This window comes from Esox lucius, chromosome 15 (genome assembly GCF_011004845.1).
Source record: "Esox lucius isolate fEsoLuc1 chromosome 15, fEsoLuc1.pri, whole genome shotgun sequence".
Classification (NCBI taxonomy): Eukaryota; Metazoa; Chordata; class Actinopteri; order Esociformes; family Esocidae; genus Esox; species Esox lucius.
Window position 1 is genome coordinate 6,569,155 of NC_047583.1, and position 27,245 is coordinate 6,596,399.

Here is a 27,245-nt window from a genome sequence, read left to right on the forward strand (position 1 = left end):
TTGTTAAACTGTGTTGAACGTGTTGGGGTCTTGAACGCGGCTCCATTATTCTGTTGTTCCTCCAACGTCCCAGGATTCCGTAGTGCGGCTAGGCTGTCCACGTCAAGCACTGTGACAGCACGGCATCAAGCTGAGATGGCTGCAGTTGAAGTGCCAGTCCGACTCCTTTGTTGGAAAGGGTGAACATTTACAGGTTAAAGACGACCGATTTAATAGTCCGACAATTGTCAATGTTTGCCGGATCATACACGATCGAGCTTTTCTAGGATCATAAACTCTCGGGTACAGTACTAGTCTACAGTGAGACGAGACCTAGCCAGCTGTCGTTTACCAGCACATAACTAGTCAGCTACCTAGCTAGCATACTATCCAACTTCATTCTTCCAGTTTGACATTTCCTCAAAGGCGTCCAGAACACGTTTTTCAGTAATCGAAATAATCACGAAAGACGTTTCTATGAGTTTTGACGGAGAACTAAATTGCATCAGGGTAGGGTCAAAATCGATCGCCAACTTGGTAGCTTGTTTCAGGTAGCCAGTGTTCGGCCTTTTTGTTTGTTATTGTTTAGCTAACGTTAGGTCCTTAGCTAGTTTGCTACCGCCCGAAGATGTCATCGTGGCTAGGTGGGCTGGGCTCCGGCCTGGGTCAATCTCTGGGCCAGGTTGGGGGAAGTCTCTCGTCATTTACCGGACAAATATCTACCTTCACCAAAGATATGCTGCTGGAAGGAGTGGAGGAGGTTGGAGGTGAGTGAAGACATTGGCAGGAATAATTATTCCCCACCCATATTTAAACAAATGCCAGTTATCACCATGAAAGTAAAACCTACACGCTATTTAACTGAGGCTTTTCATGAGATTATTACTCTATTCCAAACCGGACTGCAAGCATTCCAGAACAAGCGGAATGAGGGCCATGAAATTCCACTTCAAGCTGCAGTTTGTAAAATGAGGATTTCACCAATAATGTGTGGGACACCAATTCCAATCAAAACATAACATTAGTTTATTACAATGACGTTTTCACACGTGAAAGGCATTTGATACATAGCAGGATATAATGAAAGACATTACACAAAAGCAGTACTTCGCATTTGGGAAATTCTGCTGCTTTAGTTGCCTCAGTAGAATTAGGTGACATAGTACAGCTTCTTTTGTGTGTGTTGTGGTAGGGGCTGCTGTCGTAAATAAACACGATTTGACTGATAAGCTTGTTACAGACAAGTACGAATCACAAAGAGAACTTTGATCACTGCGTTCCAACTGACACAAATACTGTATGAGAAGCAAATTTGCACATGACTCATCACTAGTCCAAAGAGGGCTGTTTCAGTTTGAAATCGAGCTCACTTACTTTTAATGACATAACATTGCATTATTTTAGAGGCATATATGCTAGAGTTGAAATTGGACAAACGTGTATGGAGTTAAGAATTATTTTGAATGTAGACCTATAGCCCATTGTCTAGCTACCAAGTAGCCTTGTGTTGTTGTTGTTTTTTGTTTTTTTTACTAATGAAGTGCTTGTGTGTGTAGCGTTCATCATGGGCAATATATTCAGCAGATCTTTGTGTAGCATAGTGTCCCACACTGGAAAAAGAAATACTTGAACTCCTTCCAGACAGCATCGGATTCGCTCAGAAGTCGGGCAGTCTATTTAAAATCACAGAAACAGATGTCATAGGCGGCTAATTCCAGCATTATGGAAGTCACGTTTGCATGAGAAAATGTCAACAGTTCCTAATGTCTGTGAATGGACGAACAAACTGACTTTTTAAAAACCTCCAATTTTGGCCTGAATGTGCAATATGTTGTTTATATGTGTATGTGAGGTCGCCCAAAGTGCGCAAGACTTTTACATTGAAGAAGTAAAAAAAAATATTGCCAAATGTACGAACTGCAAAGCTAAATGTTGTCGCACTTGTGCATGACTGTGACACACGATAAGAGGGAGATCACGTAAGAGCCATTATGACGGAGGAGGAAGGGGAATCTGTACGATAGGATCTGAAACAACTTATTTGAGAGCTTGTTTTAGTTAAGGTTCCTTTGTATGACACGAGCATTGTTTTTTTCATGTTAAGTTGCGTGTTGAACAGACTTTTGCACCGCCAGTCTTAACCGTGGAGTTTGTTTACAGCCAAGCAGCACCTGTTAGCTAAGCATTCACTTGATCACAGATGGATCTTGTCTTGGTGTTAAAATCGGCAAATCCCGTATTTCAAACCCCCCCCCCCCATCGTTCAATTTGGTAATGTTTATTATTTTTTAAACGTGTTGTTGACAATTAATGTGTAAATGCAAACGATATTTGCTTTATATACAGTGTCCACATTTTCAACTGCATTTCTGTACATTTTTCATGAATATATATTTTTTGATCGGTTGCAATAAGTCAGGTATTTAGAATGTTACCTGATTAATAAATGTATTTTATCATTCGAAATACTTAATTAATATTGTTAATATTTTTTTTAACACTAAATCTGTGTGTTTGGGAACGTTGGGATTATGAGTGTATTTTGGAACGTTGTGAGTGTGTTTGGGGATGTCGGGAGTATCAGTGTGTTTGGGGATGTCGGGAGTATCAGTGTGTTTGGGGATGTCGGGAGTATCAGTGTGTTTGGGGATGTCGGGAGTATCAGTGTGTTTGGGAACGTCTGGAGTGTATGAGTGTGGAACGTCTGGAGTATAAGTGTGTTTGGGAATTTTAGCCTAGTATCCTACTCTCATTACACAACTATTGTGTTTTCTTTCAGATGCGTCCACAGAGCTGCAGGTGTCCGTTTCTAAGCTAGAGCAAGTGGAGGCAGAGGTACCAGAGTTCTCTCTACCAGACTAAGGCCTGGTTTCATAAATTTTTATGGTTTTCTGGGAAACCAGATTCCCTTCCCTGTTCATTCACAGTTCTGATAGTTGATGTTCTCTCTTTGCTTCAGTACGAGCGTTTAAAGAGGATCCATGCTGAGATGGAGGAGAAGCTGGAGGCCTCAGAGATCCAGATAAAACAACAATCTGTGGAATACAGGACCCTGATGCAACAGAAAGATGTACGGTCGGATACATGAAGCCATATGATAATCATTATAATATCATATAATCTCGAAATAAAGATAGATACCATTACCTACAGTTGTCTGTTAGCAGGTTTTCATCTTTTGTTCAAGACATTCCTTTTGGTCCAGTGTACCATGTCATGACCTTATGTCATGACCTTATGTCATGACCTTATGTCATGACCTTATGTCATGACCTTATGTCATGACCTTATGTCATGACCTTATGTCATGACCTTATGTCATGACCTTATGCCTTCGTCCTATGCCTTCGTCCTATGCCTTCGTCCTATGCCTTCATCCTATGTCTTCATCCTATGTCATCCTCGTTCGTCATCTGATGTCATCCTCTAATGTCACATGGTCATGTTATCGGCCCAGGTTGAGATCAGCCACCTGAAGGCCCGTCAAAGTTGCCTGCAGGAGGAGGTCCAAAAGCTTCAGCTCTCTGCCCAATCAACCTCGTCCGGCCTTGCTGTACTTCCTGTCACCACTGCCTCTGCCACCACTACTTCTTCCTCCTTCCTGTCCCATTCCCCGGGGGCCGCCCTCCATCAGGGTTTCCATGGCAGCGATGAGATGGACTTCAGTGATGTCATCTGGTCCCAGCAGGAGATTAACCGCCTGTCCGCTGAAGTCACGAGGCTGGAGGCTGAGGTCTCTCACTGGAGACGGGTCTCTCAGGTACATTTGACCCAATCATTATTCACTGTAGGATGTAACACTTATTTAAGGCTTCTCAACCAGCGTTTATGTTCATTCCCCATGTAAATGTTCGGAGATCTCTTCCCTAGCAATTCTCGCTATGTGAAGTAAAATACAAAAGTGAGCGGAGGAACTGAGTCCCGATCCTGATATGGTTTCAGGCACCAGGAGCAACGAACGGTGACCAGGGAGAAGTCCCGAAGCTGCAGAGGATCATCAAGGTGAGAGCCGGACCCTGAGACCCCTGCTTGACGATAGGAGCAGAGACCGTAACACACACACGGTCACACACACACACACACACACACGGTCACTCAGCCCCTCTGTCCCGTTGCCATGTTGACCAGGAGCTGCGTGAGGAGATGGGCCGCGAGGTGGACGAACATCAACATGAGCTGGCGGCACTGCAGGACGCTCAGAGGCAGAAGATGGCGGAGGTGACCCGGCGCCACCGGGAGGAGCTGGCGGAATACGAGGAGAGGATAGAGGAACTGGAGGAGCAGATGCAGATGGGTGGTGAGGAAGAGGAGGCTTCACTAAACGACACCCTATTTCCTTCGTAGTGCCCTACTTTCCTATAGAGTGCACCTCAACGTAGTGCCCTACTTTCCTATAGAGTGCACCTCAACGTAGTGCCCTACTTTTGACCAGGGCCCATTGAAGTGCACCCTATTTAACGGGGTGTTTTCTGTTGCGGGGGTTTCAGAACTGGGGATCCACATAGACATATGGAGTTTAACCATCCTGTTTACGGCACAGAGAAAAAGATGGTGAACCTTTCAGCGTTTTCTGTGTACATTTCACCCAAAACGTGTGATAGAATAGGTGAACCTGATTGAAATACAAAACACCCAGCAAACCCAGTCCAGACTGTTTTCTGACCTGGCGCCTCAATGGTGGAATACCTGCGCATTTTCACAAAACTTCTAAAACCTACCATTTTGAAGAGTTTTCTCAAATAATTACTTAAACTGGTTGAACGCAGGTTCGGCTGTAGTAACTTTCCCACTTGTTATTATTCATTGTTCATAATATTTTTCATTCATAGCCAGCAAGGTGAAATATCAGTTGTGCCCTTGGGAAAGACAAGACAACTCTAATATCTCCTATATAACTGTAGCTGCTAAATGACCTGTAAATGGGATATTTCGGCCACATTCCTTCCTGGTATTTTTCCAGCTGCAGCCATCGCTCCTCAGGACTCCCCCCAGGTCTCAGAACTCCTGAACACCATCCGGTCTCTACGGGAGGCGGCAGCGGAGCACGAGGAGAGGCTGAAGGAGGTACAGCAGCGGCAGGAGCGGAACCTGGAGGAGCTGCGAGCTAGTCTGGAGCAGGAGAGGAGGAGACAGGCCGTGCTGAAACAGGAGAAGGAGGAGGTGCAGGGAGAGAACGCCGAGCTGCTGCAGAACTACACGCGGCTCCAGGCGTCCGTCACAGAGCTTCAGACGCGTGTCCAAGAGCAGCAGGGAAAGGCCCAGAACAAGTCCCAGCTGGAGCAGGAAGCCCAGGGGCTAAGGAACGCCCTGGCAGGTACACCATGCCCTTAATGTCACTCCATGGGCATCATCACATCTGGCTGCAAGAGGGTTGCGGCTGTTCCTCTGTCTTTGCTCGTGTAGTTACAGTCGTGTGTCCCCAACCCCCCCCCCCCCCCCCCCATTATTATTACTGTTTTTGTCTTCTTTTCTAGCGGCCGAAATGGAGATCGCGAGGCTGAACGCTGTCATTGAGGTGTGTTTCGATACCGTTTATTGACCCATGCTGAAGTTCATGCCAGCCAACTCCATAGGATGTTACCTTAGGCCGTCTGTTAATTGTGTTGATCGGTTCTCCGTGCAACAGGCGGAACCCAGAGCGGAGGCGGAACACGCCGACATTCTAGAACTCAACACTGTCATCGGAACCCTGAGGAGAGAGAATGAATTGGTGCTGCAGGAGAAGGTCAGTGCTCTCTCTCAACGTGAGGCTGGAAGATTCTAGAAAGGTTTTTTAAAGATCTGCCCGAGGTGATATATGGGTGCCAGTGGCTCCCAGTTATCTCCGTGGTCTGTGCTACCATGATGCAAATTCCTCTATGAACTCCATTTGTAATACTCCAACCACTGACCTCACCGTGACATTCACCCTCACTGTGACTTGACAGGACCCTGAGGTTCAGCAGTGTTGACTGTATCATGTGAAACCGTTTTGTCTGAGCTTTAGTTGGATTTGAATCAGGATCACTAGATTGCAGTGAGTGGAATTGGAATATAATGTTTGAGTTTTATTAAAGAAAATGACTATATTCTGGTAACTGGGTAAAGGATTCTCTGTTTTGCTTTGCATATTAACGAAAATTCCAAGCAAAATTTCTGGAAAACCAGTGACTGACCAAAAAGTAAGACAGATGTTTTTTGTGTGACTCCTTAGCTGATTCTCCAGGACAAACTAGCACAGGCCGAGGAGAAAGCGAAGTCAGACAGCCTTGACGACGCGGAATCCTTCTCAGAGGAGGTGGCCCTGCTCAAGACAGAACTGGAGAAGAAGGTGCAGGTGCTAAAGGAGACCCAGGAGGAACGAGATACACTCCTCAATGAGTTGGAGGAACTGGATCGACAGAACCAGCAGGCAACGCAGGTGAGACTGCCACTAAACTGGCTCTAGTGCGCTATGAATAGTATTATTAGCACCTATGTAGGGTACTAGGCTGTTACTATGTAATCCACTATGTATTACAACACACCTCTAGGTAGCACATATGTAGCACACTCTGTCTTACATCATATTACTATGTAGCTCCTATGAAGTGCTGTGTAATACACCACCTATAAAAGGTTATAACTGTTGTGTTCCCATACAGCATGTCATCTCAGTAAAGGAGCAGCTCACTGTTCAGCTGAAGGAGGCAGAGTCTGAAGTGGCCAGACTACGGTCAGAGCTACGTACCTCCACCGACCAGAGGGTGGCGCTGCAGGAAGAACTGCAGACCCAGCAGGAGAAACTAAGTCAGAGCGCCTTCACCCTAAATGACCTCCATATGAATAAGCAGCAGCTTGAGGGCACCATCAAGCAGATGAAGGAGAAACTGGGAAATGTGACAGAGAAGGGCAAGGAGGCGCGAAGGGAGAACCAGGAGCTCCGTAGAGCCATTCAGGAGAAAGAGGAGCAGCTGTCTTCAGCCCGGGCGGAGCTGTGCGAGGCTGGGGAGAAAGAGAGAGAGTCTGGGAGGTCCAGAGGGGAGCTGGAAGAGCTCAGGACAGAGCTGGCGGTGACGAGAACCTCCCAGGACAAGGTTCTGTCGGAAGTCTACGATGTGAAGATGGAGAACCAGAGGCTGACGGCTGAGGCGGAGCTGTACCAGAGCAGGGTGGAGGACCTCGGCAGACAGGTTAGAGAAGGGCAGGCTGCTCTCAGCCGGGTGACCCTGGAGAAGGACACCCGCATCGAGGCTCTGAAGCTGGAGAAGAGGCAGCTGGAGGCAGAGCTTAGCCAGGCGGAGCGGGGCCTCCAGGAACAGACCAGGCAGTACCAGCAGACTGTGGACGAGCTGACCTCCGCCCGCTCCATGGACGCCTCCGCCCTCCAGGTCCCCGGCTCTTTACCCCTCGCATTTATCTGCGTCGTATTAGTGTTCTTTTTAAATACATTTGAAGGTATATTCAGAGTGTACCAGGCCACTGGTTTTAAATTCGATGATGTGATAGTGATTGTACTGGTACTTGTTGAAGGATCTCAAGAGTCTGTTTCTGACTTATGCCTATATTTTTTCATTATATTGACACCCCCACTAAAAGAAAGTCTTAACTTTTTCCTTGTTTATACCAATGGTTTGTTCTGATGATTTTCAGACTGAGCATGAGAGGACAGTGAGACTGAACCAGGATAAAGACCTGGAGATCTCTCAGCTGAGGAGGGACGTGGAGCAGATGGCGTCTGACCACAGAGACACCAACGAGATGCTCTCCATCACCGTGGCCGGACAGAAACAGCTGACCGACCTCTTGCAGGTTTGCTGACAGCTCTTTTCGAACTCTTTTTGAGAGATTTTAAGTCCCATTTAGACCACTGGAAGGTATATTTCACAAGGGAGCAGTACATTAAGAAACAGCAAAGACTTAATGACGACAACAACTTCAGTAAATAATTGCACTCCACACGGCCTTTTTCTCTAGTGAACATTCAGTGTTATTGTTGTTCATGGGAGTCTCTCTATGGGAGTCTCTCTATGGGAGTCTCTCTATGGGAGTCTCTCTATGGGAGTCTCTCTATGGGAGTCTCTCTGAGCGGGTCTCTCTGAGCGGGTCTCTCGGAGCTGGTCTCTCGGAGCTGGTCTCTCGGAGCTGGTCTCTCGGAGCTGGTCTCTCTGAGCTGGTCTCTCTGAGCTGGTCTCTCGGAGCTGGTCTCTCGGAGCTGGTCTCTCGGAGCTGGTCTCTCGGAGCGGGTCTCTCGGAGCGGGTCTCTCGGAGCGGGTCTCTCGGAGCGGGTCTCTCGGAGCGGGTCTCTCGGAGCGGGTCTCTCGGAGCGGGTCTCTCGGAGCGGGTCTCTCGGAGCGGGTCTCTCGGAGCTGGTCTCTCGGAGCTGGTCTCTCGGAGCTGGTCTCTCGGAGCTGGTCTCTCAGTGTGAATCTGATTGTGCAGGAGAAGGACCTGTTCGTGGAGAGCCTGAGGGCTACCATGGCCACCACCCAGCAGGAGATGGAGGCTGCGGCCCAAGAAGCCAAGCAGGAGGCTGAGGCCCTCCGAGGAGCTCTGGAGGAGAAGGACCGACACCTGGGAGCCATGAAGGAAGACAACAGCCACCTGAAGGTGTGTATAGCGTGCAGGATCCATCACATGGGTCTTATGTGTTGAACTGGGTTTATTTTGGATTCCCGGAGTCCGTAGCCTGGCCTGTCAGCTAAATGACTAAATGCTCATGTGATTGAAGGAGGAGATCGATCGCCTCCGGGACCAGCAGAGCAGACCGCAGCTTCCCGGCCTCTCCGAGCCACGCACCCTGGACATCATCACAGGTTAATATCCTGGGATTACTGCTTTGTAAATGTGCTAGGCCAAATGGCTCAAATGGGGACGTCACATTTTCTTCAACTGAGAATGTAAATCTGAAACTGATTGTTGAGTCCAATTAAATGTGAGTCTGAATTTGAACCGCAGAACTCGAGACTGAGATCACCCAGCTGAAGAGCTCGCGGGAGACCCTGGAGGAGCAGCTGCAGACCCTGAGGAGGAGCGAGGAGGAGCTTCGGGCTCACGTCCTCTCCTCCCAGCAGGCTCTACAGACCCAGCAGAACGAACTGGAGCAGGCCCACCAGCGCCACGAGCAGAGCCGTGAGAACTACGATCGGCTGATCCTCGCCAAGGACCAGGAGATTGGACGCCTGCAGCAGAAGGTTCTCCAGGGGCACACCCACTCCACACAGGAACAGGAAGTGGTAATCCTCCAGCAGGAAGACAAGACCCAGTCGTCCCTGAACAATGGAGAAAACGGCAACGAGAAGCATGACCTGTCCAAGGTTGAGATAGAGCGACTAGTGAAAGTACTTAAAACATTATTGTTACTATCAAGTTTTAAATGGGCATTATCTCCTGCCTTGTGTTATTAAACTAAGTGACTGCAACATACCTGAACGGCCTTGTTGGATTTCTGTCTTTTCTTTGCATCAAGGGCATTCAGGAGAAGGAGACCGAGATCAGCCAGCTGAACGAGAAGAACCTGAACCTCACCAGACAGCTGGACCTGCTGGTGGGCTCCAGGGAGGAGATGGGAAAGCTCTCTCAGATGGTCCTACAGAAAGACCTGGAGATCCAGGCGCTGCACGCTCGAGTGTCCCTGGGTGCCGGAGGACACAGCCAGGACGTCCAGTTCCTCCAGCAACAGCTGCAGGCCTACGGTGTGGAGAGAGAACAGGTCTGTCCGCCTTGATTCAGCTAACAAGCACGGCGAAATAACTATTAAACCGGCATGGCAAAACACCTGTTATAACTAAGGCTTTAACAATGGTGATTGCAGTGTAGCGTTTCATCAACATGCACCAGAACACTCTGAAGTAAAAGGGGACGATCTGCAACTCATAATTGTGGTATCATTTCAAATCCAAAGTACAGCGATGAAGTAGAGAGCCAAAACGAAAATTACTTTGGACTGTGCTGAATTATAACAAATAAAAAAAAATCCATTCCTTGATGTGTTTCTTACATAGCAGTGGCCTGAAAAAAACCAACATTTCCGTCCGTCCCTTTTCCCTTGTTTCTTTCAGGTCCTGGCCGTGCTGAATGAGAAGACGAGGGAGAACAGTCAGCTGAGGTCAGACTACCATCGCATCATGGACATCGTGGCGGGGAAGGAGGCGGCACTGCTCAAGGCCCAGCAGGAGAACATGAGGCTGTCCTCCATGTCCGACCCATCCGGGAGCCAAGAGATGTTTAGGGAGACCATCCAGAACCTGTCCAGAATCATCAGGTTTGGTTCTGACATGATCGCAGTAACTCGGGGCGCAAGACCCTTGCAATCACCTGGGGTGAAACCTGAAGCCACGCGTGGCATATCGTCATTAGTACATAATAACGTTATGTTATGGGTGTGGCGTATTCCGTTTTAGTTAGTTGTGTCATTTTTCTATTTCGTTTTTTAAATTCTGGAACATCTTGCAAATGTGTTTCGTTGTTGTTGTCTGTTCCTGTAGAGAGAAGGACATTGAGATCGACGCCCTGACCCAGAAGTGCCAGACCCTGGTCAGTGTGCTGCAGGCTGGAGACTCGGGAGGAGTTAGTTCCAACCAGTTTGAAGAGTTGCTGCAGGAGAGGGACATGCTGAAACAGCAGGTGACGTTGCCATCTAATGTCTGGTCCTACCGAGAGGGGCCTCTTGGCGTAAGGCTGAACGTGATGTGCGGTGATAGCCCACTGGCGCTCTCCTTGCGTCTCCGTCTTTCGCCGAGCCGGAGTGCAGAAGAGTGGTCTCATGTGTGAAGGGGTCTGACATTTTGTCCGCTGTGATGCTCCAGGTGAAGAAGATGGAGGAGTGGAAGATGCAGGTGATCACCACGGTGAAGAACATGCAGCATGAGTCCGCCCAGCTGGTCGAGGAACTCCACAAGCTACAGGGAAGGGTAATCACAGCTCTATTAACTCAATTATCTATGAATTAGATATAAACTGAAATATTCATTAGTAACTGTAGTATGTAATTAGCATTAGTCTTATGGTAGAGAAGCTCTACATGGACATTTATCAGTGAAGAAAATGCCAAGTAGCAGTAGGTAGTTCTTAATTTCCCAACTCTAAACTATACCCAGTGAACAGAGGACATGGGAAACCTCCTGCCGTTCCCAGTACATCCTAACAACTTCCTCACAGGGATTATTTTAGGGTGAATGACGGCGTGTGCGCTCTCCTCCCAGGTGGACGCGGACAGCGACTGCACCTCCAACCTGTCGGTGGACTACAGCCGCCTGATCCACAGCTACGAGCAGAAGAAGAGGAAACTGGGCACCCTGAGTCACGAGCTGGCCAACGTCCAGCAGACCATCAGTCAGCTGAGCAGCACTAAGGACGTGCTGCTGGGGAAGTTGGACAGCGTGGCGCAGGCCCCCGAAGCCGGCGCTCCGTCTGCAGCCCCGCCTCCCGTTACCGCAGGGCCTCCCGGCCACGAGGTGGCAGCGCCGTCTCCAGCAACGGGAGACGAGGAGGGCCTGAGAAAGGAGCTGGAGTCTCTGAAGTCACTCCTGGCCGAGAGGGAGAGCCTGATCAGGACGTTGCAGGAGAACAACCATCGCCTCTCCAACTCCACCCGGGCGTCAGAGAGTGAGCAGCGCGGCCAGGCGGAGGAGGCGCGACAGCTCCGAGAGCGGCTGGATGCTCTGCAGAGGTCTGTCAGGGAGAAGGACCTCCTCATCAAGGCTAAAGGAGACCAGCTTAACCAGGTGACAGGAAAAGGGGAAACACACACACAGTGAGGACTGTGTGTCTTTTGTTTTATCTGTCTGACTTGAATTGGTCCGTTGGTCTGTCTGCTGTTTGGTCATAACGAACCCTGTGAACTCCTCCAGGTCAGCGAGAGCCTGAGGAATCGCGAGAGCGACAACGAGGTGCTGAAACAGGCTGTGACCAACCTGAAGGAGCGCGCCTTGATCTTGGAGATGGACGCCAGGAAGCTGAAAGAGGAGAACGAGGCGGTGGCTCAGCGGAGCCGGGAGAAGGAGTCCGAGTTCAGGGCCCTGCAGGAGACCAACATGCAGGTGTCCCTTCTCCTCCGGGAGAAGGAGTTTGAGAGGAGCACCATGTCAGATAAATCTGCTGCCCTGGAGAAAATGCTCAAGGACCGAGAACAGGTCAGTAAAATCTGATTACAGATTTCATAAGGGGCTGTAATCCTTTAATGACTTAGAGACTCTGTCATCTTTTATTCAAAAATATTCGTACGACTCATGTTTTGTTGTAAGGACGATGCCTGTTTGTCTGAAAGAAAGTCTCACTGCAAGAGCTAAAGTGTTGTTTATTGGAGCTCTTTCCCTCTAAGTTTTTGTTACCATGCAACTACAGAAGTAGTACAGACGAGAAATGCAGTCAGAGTAAAGGAACATGATTGGTCAAACCTTTTCAGAAGTGGGTGGTTAGATGTATTCTCCTGACCCTTCGTTTGACACTTTCCTCCCAGGGCAACAGTCAGAAGTCAGGGGAGCTGAACCAGCTGCTGAATGAGCTGCGCTCCATGCAGGAGAAGGCTGTGGCCTTCCAGCAGGAGAGGGACCAGTTGATGCTGGCGCTCAAACAGAAACAGATGGAGACCACAGCTGTGCAGGCCGAGGTAGGAGTGAGGGCACAGGAACATCAGAGGTCTGACCGCCTGTTAAAGAGAGGATATCTGGAGGCTATAACCCATACATGACCCAGTTATGCAGGTTTCATTGTGTCCTATCAGATATATAGTATGTACGGATAGTATGTTGCAACCAAATATCATAATTTTTAATAGAGTATAACAAATGCCCACTGATCTGTCTGTTTGTCTCTGTCTGTTTGTCTGCCTCAGCTGCAGCATGTGAAGGACAGAGAACAGCGTTTGAACTTTGAACTGGACCGCCTGAAGAATCATCTGTTGGAGATCGAGGACTTTTACACGAGAGAGGCAGTGGCCGCAGAAGACAGGGAGGCGGAGCTGCGTAGGAGAGTCACGCTATTGGACGAAAGACTGGCCACTTCCTCTAGCCAGGTGGAGAGCACCAGGTAAATATGGTGTGGGTCGTGTTTCAGTAGGCACCAATGGAAACTGAGGAAACGTGACATTTTGAAACAGTTAGCTTTTATATTTTTCTCCCTTTAGTTATTGGTTGAAGTTAGTTAGGGTATAGAGTTATTTATTGTGAGTGTTAGTTAAGGATTATTTATGGTTATGCTTAGTTAAGGGTTACTTCATGTTAGTGTAAGTGAAAGTTTGGGTTAGCTGGGGGTTTGGGTTAGCTGGGGGTTTGGGTTAGCTGGGGGTTTGGGTTAGCTGGGGGTTTGGGTTAGTTCGAGGTTTGGGTTAGTTGAGGTTTGGGCTATACCCAGGAAGAGTGATGCTTCAGCAGATGTAAATGCAGATTAAAATAAATAAACAAACAATGCATGCCACATTCTAAACCGACTTAGCTGTGTTTATTACTGGCGCTGGTTAAATTAGAAGTGGATTTAAGTTAAGTTTATTGTTCCTTTTTATATGTCCAACAAAGATAAGTGTTCAGCAGAGTACCTCCCTGTTTGAAAGACATATGTAGACATTTGAGTAGTGAGGTGAAGTGGAGAGATGGAGTCATCATCTGCTCTTTTTAGCCACCAGGCGTCGCTGCAGGTGGAGTCCTTACAGGAGCAGCTGAATGGGACGGTGAAGCAGAGAGACGAGGCCCTCATGCAGCTATCTACTGCCCAGGATCAGGTCAACCAGTACGCTATGTCCCTGTCCAACCTGCAGATGGTGCTAGAGCAGTTCCAACAAGGCAAGACTGGCCTCCGGTCTCACCTCTCCGTCTGTCTCATATTTCTCTCCCCTCCTGTTGTTTTCTCTCCCCAGTCTCCCTCCCTTCCTCTCTCTCTCTTCTCTCCTGGGCATCGATGTTAACCTAGGTTAGTCCTGGGAATGGATGTTAACCTAGGTTAGTCCTGGGAATGGATGTTAACCTAGGTTAGTCCTGGGCATAGATGTTAACATAGGTTAGTTCTGGGCATAGATGTTAACATAGGTTAGTCCTGGGCATAGATGTTAACATAGGTTAGTCCTGGGCATAGATGTTAACATAGGTTAGTCCTGGGCATAGATGTTAACATAGGTTAGTCCTGGGCATAGATGTTAACATAGGTTAGTCCTGGGCATAGATGTGAACCTAGGTTAGTCCTGGGCATGGAAGTGAACCTTGGTTAGTCCTGGGCATGGATGTGAACCTAGGTTAGTCCTGGGCATAGATGTTAACATAGGTTAGTTCTGGGCATGGATGTGAACCTTGGTTAGTCCTGGGCATAGATGTGAACCTAGGTTAGTCCTGGGCATAGATGGTTAACCTAGATTAGTCCTGGGCATAGATGTGAACCTTCATATTCTCTAATAACTATGTATTATACCTGTTATCGATCCATTCCTCTCTGTTCCACCCTACACCTCAACTACCATCATATTCTCTAATGAAAGATGATTGTTCCTAAAAACACCTAATTGAAATCTGAATATTTTGGTCCTGCCTCTTTCTTGTATTTGTGTGGTCTCTTTCAATAGATTAATTAATGCATAATATTCATTATCTTTCTAACTGTATCTTGTAGAGGAGAAAGCCATGTATTCGTCCGAGCTTGAAAAGTTCAAGAGGGAGAAGGACGAGTGGAGAAGGAAAGCTCTTAAACTGGAAGATAAAGCATCAGCTCTCCAGGTAAATCACCTCCTAACCACACATCATGGACAGACCCGGACGCACCCAGTCTCATGTCAATTCTGATATTACAGTCTGACTGGGTCCTTTAGTCCTTGCGTCACTCTTTTCAATTCCAAGTGCTTTGTTGGCACGGAAACCATTGTTTACATTGCCGAAGCAAGTGGAAAAGAACAAGGCCGTGTGAAGAAAATGTAATACACATGTGAAAACATCACACAGACGTTAAAAACATTGCATTACACAGACGTTAAAAACATGGGATAAAGGCATTTTGAATGGCTTTATACAAAATAAGAAAAGGAACCAGGCTAGCCTAGTTCTGCCGGCCCACGATTAGGAGGGATGAATGTTGTTGTCCCTGGCTGGATTAGATCTGTGGTTTCCTATGTGACAGACTGTGTTTTTAACCACAACGCTGTTTAAGCAGTGGGTGTTGTTGCACGTGAAAGGTGTGTAGCGATGTGGTGTCTGTTTACTTCTTGCATTGTCAAACCAATTAGCCGAAACTCTGCGGTTCTCTAAACTAGTTCCCTACATTTGCTAGCATCCAAACCAACAACTGGTATAACAGGATCATACCTATAATGAAAACAATTACTCCAATCACTCCATGGCCGGTTCGTTTCTTTAGAAAACAATGACAGGTGAATAGCCAACCACTACGCTATGTAAACTACGCTATGTAAATCGAAATCGAGAGCAATATGTTCGTTGTCGGTGCGGTTTGTCAATCGCAAAATAACAAACAGTTTTACTTTAGGCTTAGTATAATGTAGCTACTGAAGCTTGTAGAAGTTCCAGGCTATCCTGAACAAATCCTAATGCATAATAGGTTTGGTCCGTGGTGAGGATCGAACCCTGGTCGCCTGCGTGACCTAGTCTACGTAGTGGTACTCTAACCACTTCGCTGTTTAACAACGGTCAGACAGACACTCACTCACTGACATTCGCAGTGCCGGCTGCGCCCATGAGGTCCGGCAAAAATGCTAATTCAGGTCTGGACTCTGGAGGGGCCATTCCAAAACGTTACCCTTTTTCTGGTGAAGCCATGCTTTTGTGGATTTGGATGTGTGCTTTGGGTCGTTGTCGTGCTGGAAGGTGAACTTCCTCTTCATATTCAGCTTTCTAACGGACGCTTGAAGGTTTTGTGCCCAAGTTACCTGGTATTTGGAACTGTTCATAATTCCCTCCACCCTGACTAAGGCCATGGTTCTAGCTGAAGAAAAACAGCCCAGAAACATGAGACTGCCACCACCATGCTTCACTGTGGGTATGGTGTTCTTCTTTGGATGATGTGCAGTGTGGTTTTTGCGCCAAACATACCTTTTGGAATTATGGCCAAAAAGTTCAACCTTGGTTTCATCAGACCATAACACATTTTCCCACATGCTTTTGGGGGACTTGATGCTTGATTTGGAAAACTTCAGCTGGGCTTGGATGTTTTTCATTGTAAGAAAAGGCTTCCGTCTTGCCACCCTACCCCATAGCCCATTCATATGAAGAATACGGGAGATTGTTATCACATGTAGCGCACAACCAGTTCTTGCCAGAAATTCCTGCAGTTCCTTTAATGTTGCTGTAGGCCTCTTGGAAGCCTCCCTGACCAGTTTTCTTCTCGTCTTTTCATCAAGTTTGAAGGGACGTCCAGTTGTTGGTAATGTCTGTCTTGTGTCATATTTTCTCCACTTGATGATGACTGTCTTCACTCTGTTCCATGGTATATCTAATGCTTTCGAAATTATTTTGTACCCTTCTGACTGATGTCTTTCAACAATGAGATCCCTCCGATGCTTTGGAAGCTCTCTGCGGACCATGGCATCTTTTAGTTGCATCTTTTGCTCTGAGACGCAACTAAGGAAATGTCAGGAAAATCCTACTAGAACAGTTGAACTTTGTGATTTGTGATTAATCAGAGTCACTGTAAATGATGGCAGGTGTGTAATGACTTCTATTTCAGCCACATCCCCAGTTATAAGAGGGTGTGCACCAGGTATGCAACCAGGTTTTTATTTTTCATTTTTCTCCCTCAGAGATTTCAGTTTGTTTTTCAATTGAATTGTTCACATTACAGGTCACATTAAAAGTGGAAAAAGTTCTGGCATTATTTATTTTTGTCTCATTCTTTTACATCACAAGAACCTGGCATTTTAAATATTTATAACTATGATTGACGAGCGAAGATAAATATTTAGTAGTGAGATTAAAAAGTTAAGATAAATATTAATTAGTATGATTGACAGGGGAAGGTAAATAAACACATGGATATGGGTGATGTTCACAGTGTTGTTTGTTGCTCCACCGGTTTGCCCTTCTGTCATGGCAACGGGTCACTCAACGTGCTGCTGTAACTGTACATTGAGGTCTTCTACCTAACAGAAACAATTTGATATCAGATTCTGTGTGGGTCTGTATGACCTGAGGACTGTCATCTCTAAGGTAGTCAGACATTTAGTGGGAGGTTAGAAGGTGCTGCTCAGCACTGAGCTCAGACTGTCTTGCCTCGATCGCCATGTCTCTTTCTGTGGCACTGTCTCTTTCTGTAGCACTGTCTCTTTCTGTAGCACTGTCTCTTTCTGTAGCACTGTCTCTTTCTGTAGCACTGTCTCTTTCTGTAGCACTGTCTCTTTCTGTAGCACGGCCATGTGTCCATCTCCCTGAGTCCATCTGTCTGTGTCTCTGTCTCAGATCAATCTGGATGAGGCTAATGCTGCCCTGGAGTCCGCGTCCAGGCTCACCGACCAGCTTGACCTGAAGGAGGAGCAACTGGAGGAGCTGAAGAAACAAGGTGAGACAGACAGATTCGTCACAGGGAACACGGCTGAAAGAAGAGCACGTCAGACCTTTTATGGAAGGACCTGAGCGATGGAGATGTTGTAATTGAGCCTGGCTGTTTGTGGGGGGTACTGGTCTTTATGTTCATGCGACGTCTGTTCTAAATAATGTTGCGCGAGCGTAGGATGTGGTGTGTCATCACAGTAAGACACACAGCGTAAGTGTGACCGCAGTCGATATTTAAAATGGTCTTTGCTCTGATTTGACATTATATCCCCAAGGCTCTCTAAAGCTGAGTGTGCCTGTACTGTCTGATTTATGTCCTCGATCAAAGCCTCATGCATCCCCGCCTGCTGTGTCAGCCTGTGATGTTGTGGATGATATGCATTCCAGGGTCAGATCCCGCCGTCTCAAGCTCACAGACGGTGGATTTCATACCTGCTCTCGTGGCCAAGTTCCTGTTAGAAGGCTGGCTTGGCTTTTTCCATTCTGTCTTCCTGGCTTCACCTGGTGTAGCCGGTGGTGGAGGCCTCGTCGTCCACCCCTATTCCTTTAATTCCAGGGCCTTTAAGCTCCTGTACTGGGGTTGGACCTGATTTTGTCTCATTGTACCTTAAGGGAGAGGCTGCTGCCTTCCTTATGGGCCATCCGGGCTTCTCTGTACGGCAACAGGCTGCCCTTTACGGAGTACCAGGCCCTAAATAATAAAAATGTTCAAAGTGTCTCGAGTTTTGCAGAGTATAATATAAGAGTCCTTTCGCTATTTGTTTCCAAGGATTCATTAACAGTCACCTGTAACATGATTGGTGATTGGACATGATTTGAGCTTAGCTGTGATCAGTTTGCGGTGGTCACTAAGGTACAACGACCCCCACTGACCGGGATGAGGCGCCATTTTGGTTTCCGGAACAGTCCCAGTCTTGGGTTCCTCAGTCCAATCCACTAGTCGCAACGCCAGTGAAGTCTGCAGTCCCAATGGTCCTCAAGCCTCTCCTCCGGGACCACCTCCTCCAGGACCACCTCCCCCGGGCCCTCCAGATGCCTCAGTGTTGTTATATTACTAAATGGCTTGATAATTTGTTGACAAGTTGAATCAGGTGCGCCGGAGCTCTGGAGTAGATCAAATATATGGAATGGTTTGGGGTTCCCAGGAGGGGTTTGTGAACCGCGGGCCTAGAGTCCAGACCCTCCCTTCATCAGCCAGCCCGTATGTGAGTCCGTAGGCATCTGGCATTCCATTCCAGCCTGTTCAACAGACCCGTTCAACACACTATCAGCGACCCAGTAAAATAACACAAATAGAATGTATCACATTACTATAGCGTCCGTACAGTACAGGAAGCAGTCCCCAGGGTTCCAGTTTCCCACATTACTCTGCATTCGCGCACATTCTTAGACACATTCACAACGCTCACAACACTGGACCGCACCCCTCGATGGTCTGTCAACCGCTGAGCTCTGCTGATATGACTGTACAGTGTACTAGCTATCGGACCGAGACATGTTCATTACATCATAATGCATTCTCCGACACACACACACACACACACTTCCTCTGTCCCATAGACTACTAGCCTGAGCTGTGTGTGTGCATACTCACTTATTGAACCAACGAGTCTGTGAAGGGTATCCGCTGACCCCTGACCCCTGTCCGGCCCTGATCTGGCTTTGGCAACTGAAGCTTTCTTTGGCATGGCTGCCTTTTACTGAAATATGTCATCATTTTAGTCTCGCCAGCCCTGCTTTGGATATCTGGGTAACTGTAGAGTGCTCAAATGAACTGTGTCTGTGTGTGTGTGTGTCTGTGTGTGTGTGTGTGTCTGTGTGTGTGTGTCTCTGTGTGTGTGTGTGTCTGTGTGTCTGTGTGTCTGTGTGTGTGTGTCTGTGTGTCTGTGTGTGTCTGTGTGTGTGTTTCAGTGGACGTGCGTCAGGAGATGTTGGAGGAGGCTCAGAACAAGCTGATGAACCTTCTGAACAGCACCGAGGGAAAAGTCGACAAGTAAGGCCGCTTCTCTGTCCGACCGGGTTCAAGGTGTACTCAGCTATGCGACTGTGTCACCAGCCACTGCGCCACAAATCGCTGTGCCATACGTAGCTCTCGCGCAGTGACGTGGTGTCTGTACCAGGCTGGCCTCCTGCTACACACACACACACACACACCTGATATGGAGCCCGCAACATTACCCTTCATTTTTGGCCTAATGTGGCGGACTGCTTTGTGCAACGCTGAGTCCATCTTTTAAACAGTATTTTTCTGTCGTGTAAATAAGAGGTTGGCGTGATCATGCACAGGACTGATGACGATGCTTTGGTGTCCGATGACGACTGATGGTGATGATGCGGTGAATGTGTCTGTTGTTGAGGTCATTGTGTTTGATGATGACTCATGATGATGAGGTCATTGGGTCTGATGACTCATGATGATGTCATTATGTTTTCCTTATATCTGCGCAGGACTCTAATGCGTAACCTGTTCATTGGCTACTTCCACTCCCCGAAAGCCAAACGCTCCGAGGTGCTGAGGCTCATGGGTAGTGTCCTGGGACTGGACAAGGATGAGGTCAACAAGGTGACTTCTCCTCCTTCTTGTTTTTCTCCTCCTGTTCATCCTCATATTCTTTGTTCTTCTTAAGGTTTAATGTATAGATATTGTTTCGGTCATCTGTTTTAATGATCTTGTTTTTCCTTGTCAAATACTTGATCTGTCTCCTTCTGGGATTTCTGAATATCTCTTCTTGGCTTGAAGGCTGAAACGGTTTTTAGATTTACAAATGGACTATGTCCCAAATGGCATCCTAACCCCTGTCCTCTGCACAATTCTGTACTACAGAGGGAACAGGCTGACGTTTGGGACATAGCCATGGTAATCCCTTTAGCTGAACCACAACTTATCTGGCGTCAGTCAGTCATGACACATTAACATTCTCTGTGGCTGCTTTAACTATCTAGACTGCTGTCGGTTCAGTCTTTAACTCCCTAGTCTGGTCTCAGATCAGTCTTTTACTCCCTAGTCTGGTCTCAGATCAGCCTTTAATTCCTAGCCTGGTTTCATATAGTCTCTTGTCATTTGCTATAATGTATTATTTGGTACTTTTACCACTCTGTTTTTGGTCCCTTACACTTTTGCAAATTCCACGTCAATCTCAATAGTTTTGACTCATCACAGCGTCTCCTGTCAAGCTCGGGAGAGTTGAAGATTGAGACATGTCCCCCCCACCCGAAGCAGATTATACCATTATGTGCTGAACCAGGAATTCAGCATCTACGTCTAGTTCTACTCTGGAGGAGAACCTATTCAGTGCCCAACAACCACAGTAGAGCATGTATGCGCCCTGTCTACCACAAGGAGTCACTAGAGTGTAAAGAGACAGAACAACATAGTCTGACCCCAACCCCCTGCTGTGACCTGGATTTGAACTGCTGGCTGCAGTGACGCAACTGTACCCACAAGGCCGTGTCTCTGTCACTGTTCTGGGTCATTCTGATGGCAAACTGGCAGGTTATTTGTTTTAGTTGGCTTGTCCCCTTTTCACTGATAGTCCTAAGGTTCATTATGTACTAAGCTTCTTCCTATATTGTGGGGGGGGGGGGGGGGGGGGGGGTATTAATTCCTTTCCTATTGAGAGGAAGAGGCTCTGGACTTGGCAGGAGTTTGGCAGAGGTGTAAATGCCCGAAGTGGGAGAAATGTACGTGTGACATTTCTGTTTGGTAGGAGATGGACGGCTACTTCTCCATTGGTGTGTCTTGTTTCCATGGTGAGATACGAACTGGGGTTTACTACGCATTGTTTATGACACCATGCCAACGTCACCATGCCAACGTCACCGCTTGGAGATCACCGTGGTCCCTGATAACCAGGGGGGATTTCTTGAAATGCTCTCTTAGGTTTGGAAGATACTTGATTAATATTAGCCCACTACGCAAACCGAACAACGGAAGAATCCATCAGGCACTAGGAACGTGTAGTTGGACATTTTGTGTTCCAAACCTCATGTCCTGGAACGGGGCTGTCTGAAAGATCCTAAAGACCCCAATGTCTGGTGCTTTTTAACTTCTGATGCCTTTTAACTTCAGCAGGCCAACAAACCCTGGCGAGAAAGCATTTGTGGTCCATGTGGACCACGTCCAACTATTCAGAATGTATTAGCCAACACACACACACACAAACACACTCAGAGTGTATTACTCAACACTGGCTGCAGTCTTTAAAAGAAAACAGACTAGATGGTAAATCTTACTGTTTGGAACTCCTTAGAATCCACCACTTCATATCTCGGTCCTCTCTCCTTCCTCATCCTCTTCCTCATTCCTTTCATCATACCGTTTCCACCGTTTCAATGGAGTCATGTTTAATATGTCCCCTCACACACCCCTCACACACCCCTCACACGCCCCTCACACACCCCTCACACACCCCTCACAAACACACCCCTCACACACACACCCCTCACACACACGCCCCTCACACACACGCCCCTCACACGCCCCTCACACACACACACCCCTCACAAACACACCCCTCACAAACACACCCCTCACACACACACCCCTCACAAACACACCCCTCACACACACACACACCCCTCACAAACACACCCCTCACACACACACACACACCCCTCACAAACACACCCCTCACACACACACACACACACCCCTCACAAACACACCCCTCACAAACACACCCCTCACAAACACACACACACCCCTCACTCACACACCCCTCACACACACACACACACCCCTCACTCACACACACCCCTCACACACACACACCCACACTTACACACACACCCACACAACACATCTCTCCTCCTCTGGTTTAGGCTTTCCAACTGTTTCTTCTTTACGTTCTGAATTTAGTTCTTGTTTTGCGTACATACAGTAAACCTAGTTGTGATGTTTTTCTTCTTCCTCCCACCAATATCGAGGACATTTCGCTCAGGAAGTGTGGTGGTAGGCCTCAACCCATTTCTGTAGGTGTCTTTAGGTTCCCTGAGGGAACATGTTCCTCCCCGTTTGACTAGAAAACACGGCTCATGGTCCTCAGAATTAAAATATCAGCAGAAATAATGAATACGTCAGGACAAAGAGTGAGTGGCAAGGATGTCTCTGTCTTTGACTGTTATTCACCTGCTGTGTGAGGTCATAATCATGAACAGGGGAAGGATGGGGTGAAATGTGGTGAAAGCGGTAGATATCAGTGTGAACACGATCCCCACAAGTGTCACAGATGAAAACATCGGGCACCTCAGGACTTGCTTGGGGTCAACATGTAATTGGGTTTCTGGGATTAAAAAACGCTTCCTGTTGATCGGCTGTAACCCCTCCCTATCCCTGACTGGTTGTCACCTGTGACCTCTGACCTGTAGTTGTTGGAGGAGGGGGGTCACGGTGTTGGAGGCTGGATGTCCAGCTGGCTGGGGGGTCGAGCTGTACAGAGCGTGCCCAACACGCCTCAGAGACCAGGCCCAGGCCAGGGGGGCTTCAACACTGTGAGTACGCACGCACGCACACACAAATAGACACACTGAGAACTAATATTCATATCTACACTGAACAACAATATTAACACAACACCTGTTTCAACGATTTTACTTCCATGTGAGTTACAGTTCATATAAGGAAATCAGTCTGTTAAAATTAATTAATTTGGCCCTAACCTGTGGATTACACAAGAGAGAAATACATTTTTTCTGCATATGGCGCACTTCTAGGATTTTAGATTTTGGCTCATGAAACGTTATCGTCAGTGTGGTCTGATGGTTTCTTTTTGGGGTTTTTTCCAGTCGTTCTCTGAAATGTTTGTGAAGTTCCTTGAGGTGGAGTCCAGCCCGGCCTTGCCCGCTCCTAAACTTCCTGTCTATGACATCAAGCCTCTCAGCGCCCCGCCACCAGGACGGACCTCCAGCTCCGCCTGGGCTTCGCCCCCAGAAGGTAATGCTGTTACAGAACTCCTAGTAGTTCTACTGCCCCCAGTCTACCTCCTAATAATTCTACTGCCCCCAGTCTACCTCCTAATAGTTCTACTGCCCCCAGTCTACCTCCTAATAGTTCTACTGCCCCCAGTCTACCTCCTAATAGTTCTACTGCCCCCAGTCTACCTCCTAATAATTCTACTGCCCCCAGTCTACCTCCTAATAATTCTACTGCCCCCAGTCTACCTCCTAATAATTCTACTGCCCCCAGTCTACCTCCTAATAGTTCTACTGCCCCCAGTCTACACCCATGGTAGGTCTACTGCCCCCAGTCTACACCCATGGTAGGTCTACTGCCCCCAGTCTACACCCATGGTAGGTCTACTGCCCCCAGTCTACACCCATGGTAGGTCTACTGCCCCCAGTCTACACCCATGGTAGGTCTACTGCCCCCAGTCTACACCCATGGTAGGTCTACTGCCCCCAGTCTACACCCATGGTAGGTCTACTGCCCCCAGTCTACACCCATGTTAGGTCTACTGCCCCCAGTCTACACCCATGGTAGGTCTACTGCCCAGAGTCTACCTCCTAGTAGGTCTACTGTCCCCAGTCTACACCCATGGTAGGTCTACTGCCCCCAGTCTACCTCCTAGTAGTTCTACTGCCCCCAGTCTACACCCATGGTAGGTCTACTGCCCCCAGTCTACCTCCTAATAGTTCTACTGCCCCCAGTCTACCTCCTAATAGTTCTACTGCCCCCAGTCTACCTCCTAATAGTTCTACTGCCCCCAGTCTACCTCCTAATAGTTCTACTGCCCCCAGTCTACCTCCTAGTAGTTCTACTGCCCCCAGTCTACACCCAGAAAATGTTTTGTTTTCTTTACTTAGTCTTAAGTCAACAAACCTTGAGCGTACGTTTTGGGTGTGTCACCTCAAGCATCATCTGACCTTAAACTTCTGACCTCCGTTTCCTCGCCAGGAGGTGTGGCAGCCGGCAGGGGACCAAGAACACCTGGGGAGTCCAATCCCTTTCTGGCGCCGCGTTCTGCGGCCGTACCACTGATGCATCATGGGAGTGGTAGTTCCAGTGGATCGGGAGGACACCTGCTGATGAAGCCAATCTCAGACGCCCTGCCCACCTTCACCCCCGTGCCAGTGTCTGCCGAGAGTGCAGGCCAGGTGCTCAAAGACTTACTGAAGCAGTGATTGGAGACACTGTCTGTCACTCAGAGCTTCTCATCCAATTGGGAGGAGCGTAGACCTAGACTAAGACAAAGGAGCAGAAACTGAATTGCTGCTTTTCATCCAACTGTCAGACTGTGATGATTCTCATTACTTCCACACAGCAGGAATTGAAGTCAGGCCAAAACCCCTTCAATTCAATGTCTGGTTTTTTTTTATCCTACACTTGGGTTGAAATAATCATCTTTATTTATTAAAGATCAAATTCCTTAGCATTATTAAAGAGACAGGGTAGCGTCAACGCCCCGGGTTTTCTGTCAGACCGTGTAACATGTTCCGCCACATTGTTACAGATCTACAGCAAACGGAGGAGTGAACTGTGTTTAATGGCCGTGCAATAGGAGGAATGTGAGTGGAGGACAACATCGTGGTTGTGTTACTTCATATGAGACTTTGGACAATTGGGGATGTTTAATTTTCTTATTTTCTGAAGTTTTGTATTCTCTTTTTTTTGTTGCCATAAGCCTATACTCTGGTGCTGTGCAAAATGGCCCACTCATTCCTACATAGTGTACTTTCCCAGGGTTCCAGTCAGAAATAGTGTACTATTTGGGGCACACATCCCATCTGATCTGATTCAGGCTCGCCTGATGCCTCCAGCCAACAGCAATGCCTAACAGATTTGTGTCTTTCTGTGCATCTGGTAAAACCATACAGACGTTTTCCGCTAAATCCTCTGTTTTCCGGACAGACGTTGATTAGACCTCGAAATACACATGCTGTGGTAAATTGCAGTAACCGTGGGCTGTGGCTTGATCAGAGGGCCTGACTATGGGTCTGTCTCAAGTGGCACACTATTCCCTGCACTATAGAGAATGTAGAGCACCCTTTTGGACATACCCTATTTGACTGCTGTATGTATTAAATATACAGTGCTATTATATAGTTATATATATGTAAATGGGGGATATTTTTCATATTTATAGGCACTTGGGCAGTTCTGAAAGTACTGTCTCAAGTTTGGACCGATTTTGCTATTCAGATAGGACTATGATTTGGTTTGTAAATGAATGACATGAAATATATATTTACAAAAGTACGGGAAACTGCACATTAAAAAGGTTTACATTGTCCTAAGATGTTGAGCTAACTTTACAATCGACTGCAACAAAAAGAAAGTCACAGATGCTTCAAGAAAATGATGGACACAAAAAAAACTGTATACCCATATAATCTCTTAAAAACAGATTAAAAGATTCCGAATTCTTAATGAAATGTTAGAAAAATCCTGGAACTGAAAAAAATAATGGATCTAAAGATCTGTACCCGATTTTTTGCGTTTGTTGTTTAAATAAAATAAAGATATTAGTCTGCTGTGAAGATGAGGGCCACAGTGTTTGAGCCAAAAGAAACCGATTCGCTTCGTGATCTCTACAAGTATCTACATGTATTTTCTTTCACAAGGGATATAACTTGATTTCCTTCAGATAGCATTGGAAGAGTCAAAATAGGATAAAAAGAACAACAATCCTCATTCAAGTCAATGATTTGTCAGCTCTGTTATTTTCCACACATTTAATCCTGTCCAATAGACAAAGTCCAGGTACATATCAGCCGCATAGAAGGAAAATCTATACAACATCAATATTTCTGAATATTCAGAACTCTGTTTTATACTGGGTCATGTTTTGCAACCAAATGTTGTAGAAGGTTGCAGATGAAAATGCTATGGATAGAGCTGATGTAATTCTTCATTCTACTGTTCAGAGGCCTGTTTATTCTAGATGGCATATTTCTGTCTGATAGTTCAAGAAAGTGATCCTAATGAACCATGTGAAGACATTGATTCCAAAAAAATGTCATCAGGTCAGGAAACAGAAGGTTGATATTCTTTCAATCAACTGTGATTACTTGTTTTAGCAGATCACTGCCTTCATTAAAACCAATATTAATTCGCTGCATTGAGAAACAATATAGATCACGTGTGTTGGAGTTCAGTTTGTGGTTTAAGTTGCTCCCAGAACATAATCAGGAGAATGTAACTATTGAAATGTAATTTTGTTTCAATAAAACTCCTAGTTGAATCAATTCTTATCTGTGTGATTGTTTCCTTGGATCCTGATGTCTTGTGGCTTCATCGTTAGAGCTAAGTCCTAAGTTTTAAACCCACTAGGGTCACCTGTGCCTCAAAAGCATGTGTGATTGTAAATTTTATGCAGTGCCCTCTAATTAATGGGAAAGCGGGGCATTTATTTTATGTTGGCCCTATTACACAAAATGTTTGGATTTGAAATCAAACAATTACAATGAATGTGGGCTTATAGATTGTCATCTATTATTTGAGATTATTTCTGTATTTACCACCATTTAGAAATGAACCATAACTTCATTAAATAGAAAGTACTGTCGAGCTTTATCAATCTTCCTGGGGAAAAATGTCTAACAGGTCAGGAACACTTCCAAGAGGTAGGAGATGGTAGGAGATGTTAGTTAGGCAACTACCATCCACAGAATACTTCAACTGCAGAACAACAGAGGCTACAATGCAAGGTGGCTGAAAAACAGGATGGCCAGGTTGCAGTTGGCTAAAAGGTGCTTAAAGTGGTCCCAAGAGTTCTCGAAAAAGGTATAGGGGCCTAGTGGACAGGTGAGACAATGGCTAACCTGTACTAGAGTGAGTAAAAGTGTGAAGAAAAATTTTACTACCCAAGAGCCACAGCATTCCACCTCGTT

At 46.9% G+C, this 27,245-nt stretch overlaps 1 protein-coding gene across 4 annotated transcripts; it reads left to right on the forward strand.

The window, feature by feature from the left end:
- The first annotated feature begins 28 nt into the window (after positions 1-28).
- On the forward strand, positions 29-25,960 carry trip11 (thyroid hormone receptor interactor 11). Of its 4 annotated transcripts, XM_020054145.3 has the most exons (32): positions 30-746; positions 2,759-2,814; positions 2,939-3,049; positions 3,437-3,739; positions 3,922-3,981; positions 4,108-4,276; positions 4,940-5,293; positions 5,454-5,494; positions 5,606-5,704; positions 6,173-6,379; positions 6,603-6,929; positions 7,002-7,328; positions 7,591-7,749; positions 8,380-8,547; positions 8,669-8,753; positions 8,896-9,278; positions 9,407-9,649; positions 9,999-10,201; positions 10,425-10,563; positions 10,746-10,850; positions 11,142-11,663; positions 11,790-12,071; positions 12,398-12,547; positions 12,773-12,966; positions 13,552-13,715; positions 14,533-14,636; positions 17,325-17,424; positions 19,329-19,410; positions 19,866-19,980; positions 22,785-22,907; positions 23,202-23,349; positions 24,310-25,960. In XM_020054145.3, the coding sequence occupies exons 1-32, from the start codon at positions 608-610 to the stop codon at positions 24,534-24,536; spliced, it is 5,889 nt and encodes a 1,962-aa protein (XP_019909704.2). In that variant the 5' UTR covers positions 30-607; the 3' UTR covers positions 24,537-25,960. The 4 variants fall into 4 exon arrangements, with proteins under 4 accessions (XP_010877722.2, XP_019909703.2, XP_019909704.2 ...); XM_010879420.4 differs by having other exon boundaries at positions 29-746; positions 6,603-7,328; positions 24,313-25,960; XM_020054144.3 differs by having other exon boundaries at positions 29-746; positions 4,946-5,293; positions 6,603-7,328.
- The last annotated feature ends 1,285 nt before the right edge of the window (positions 25,961-27,245 follow it).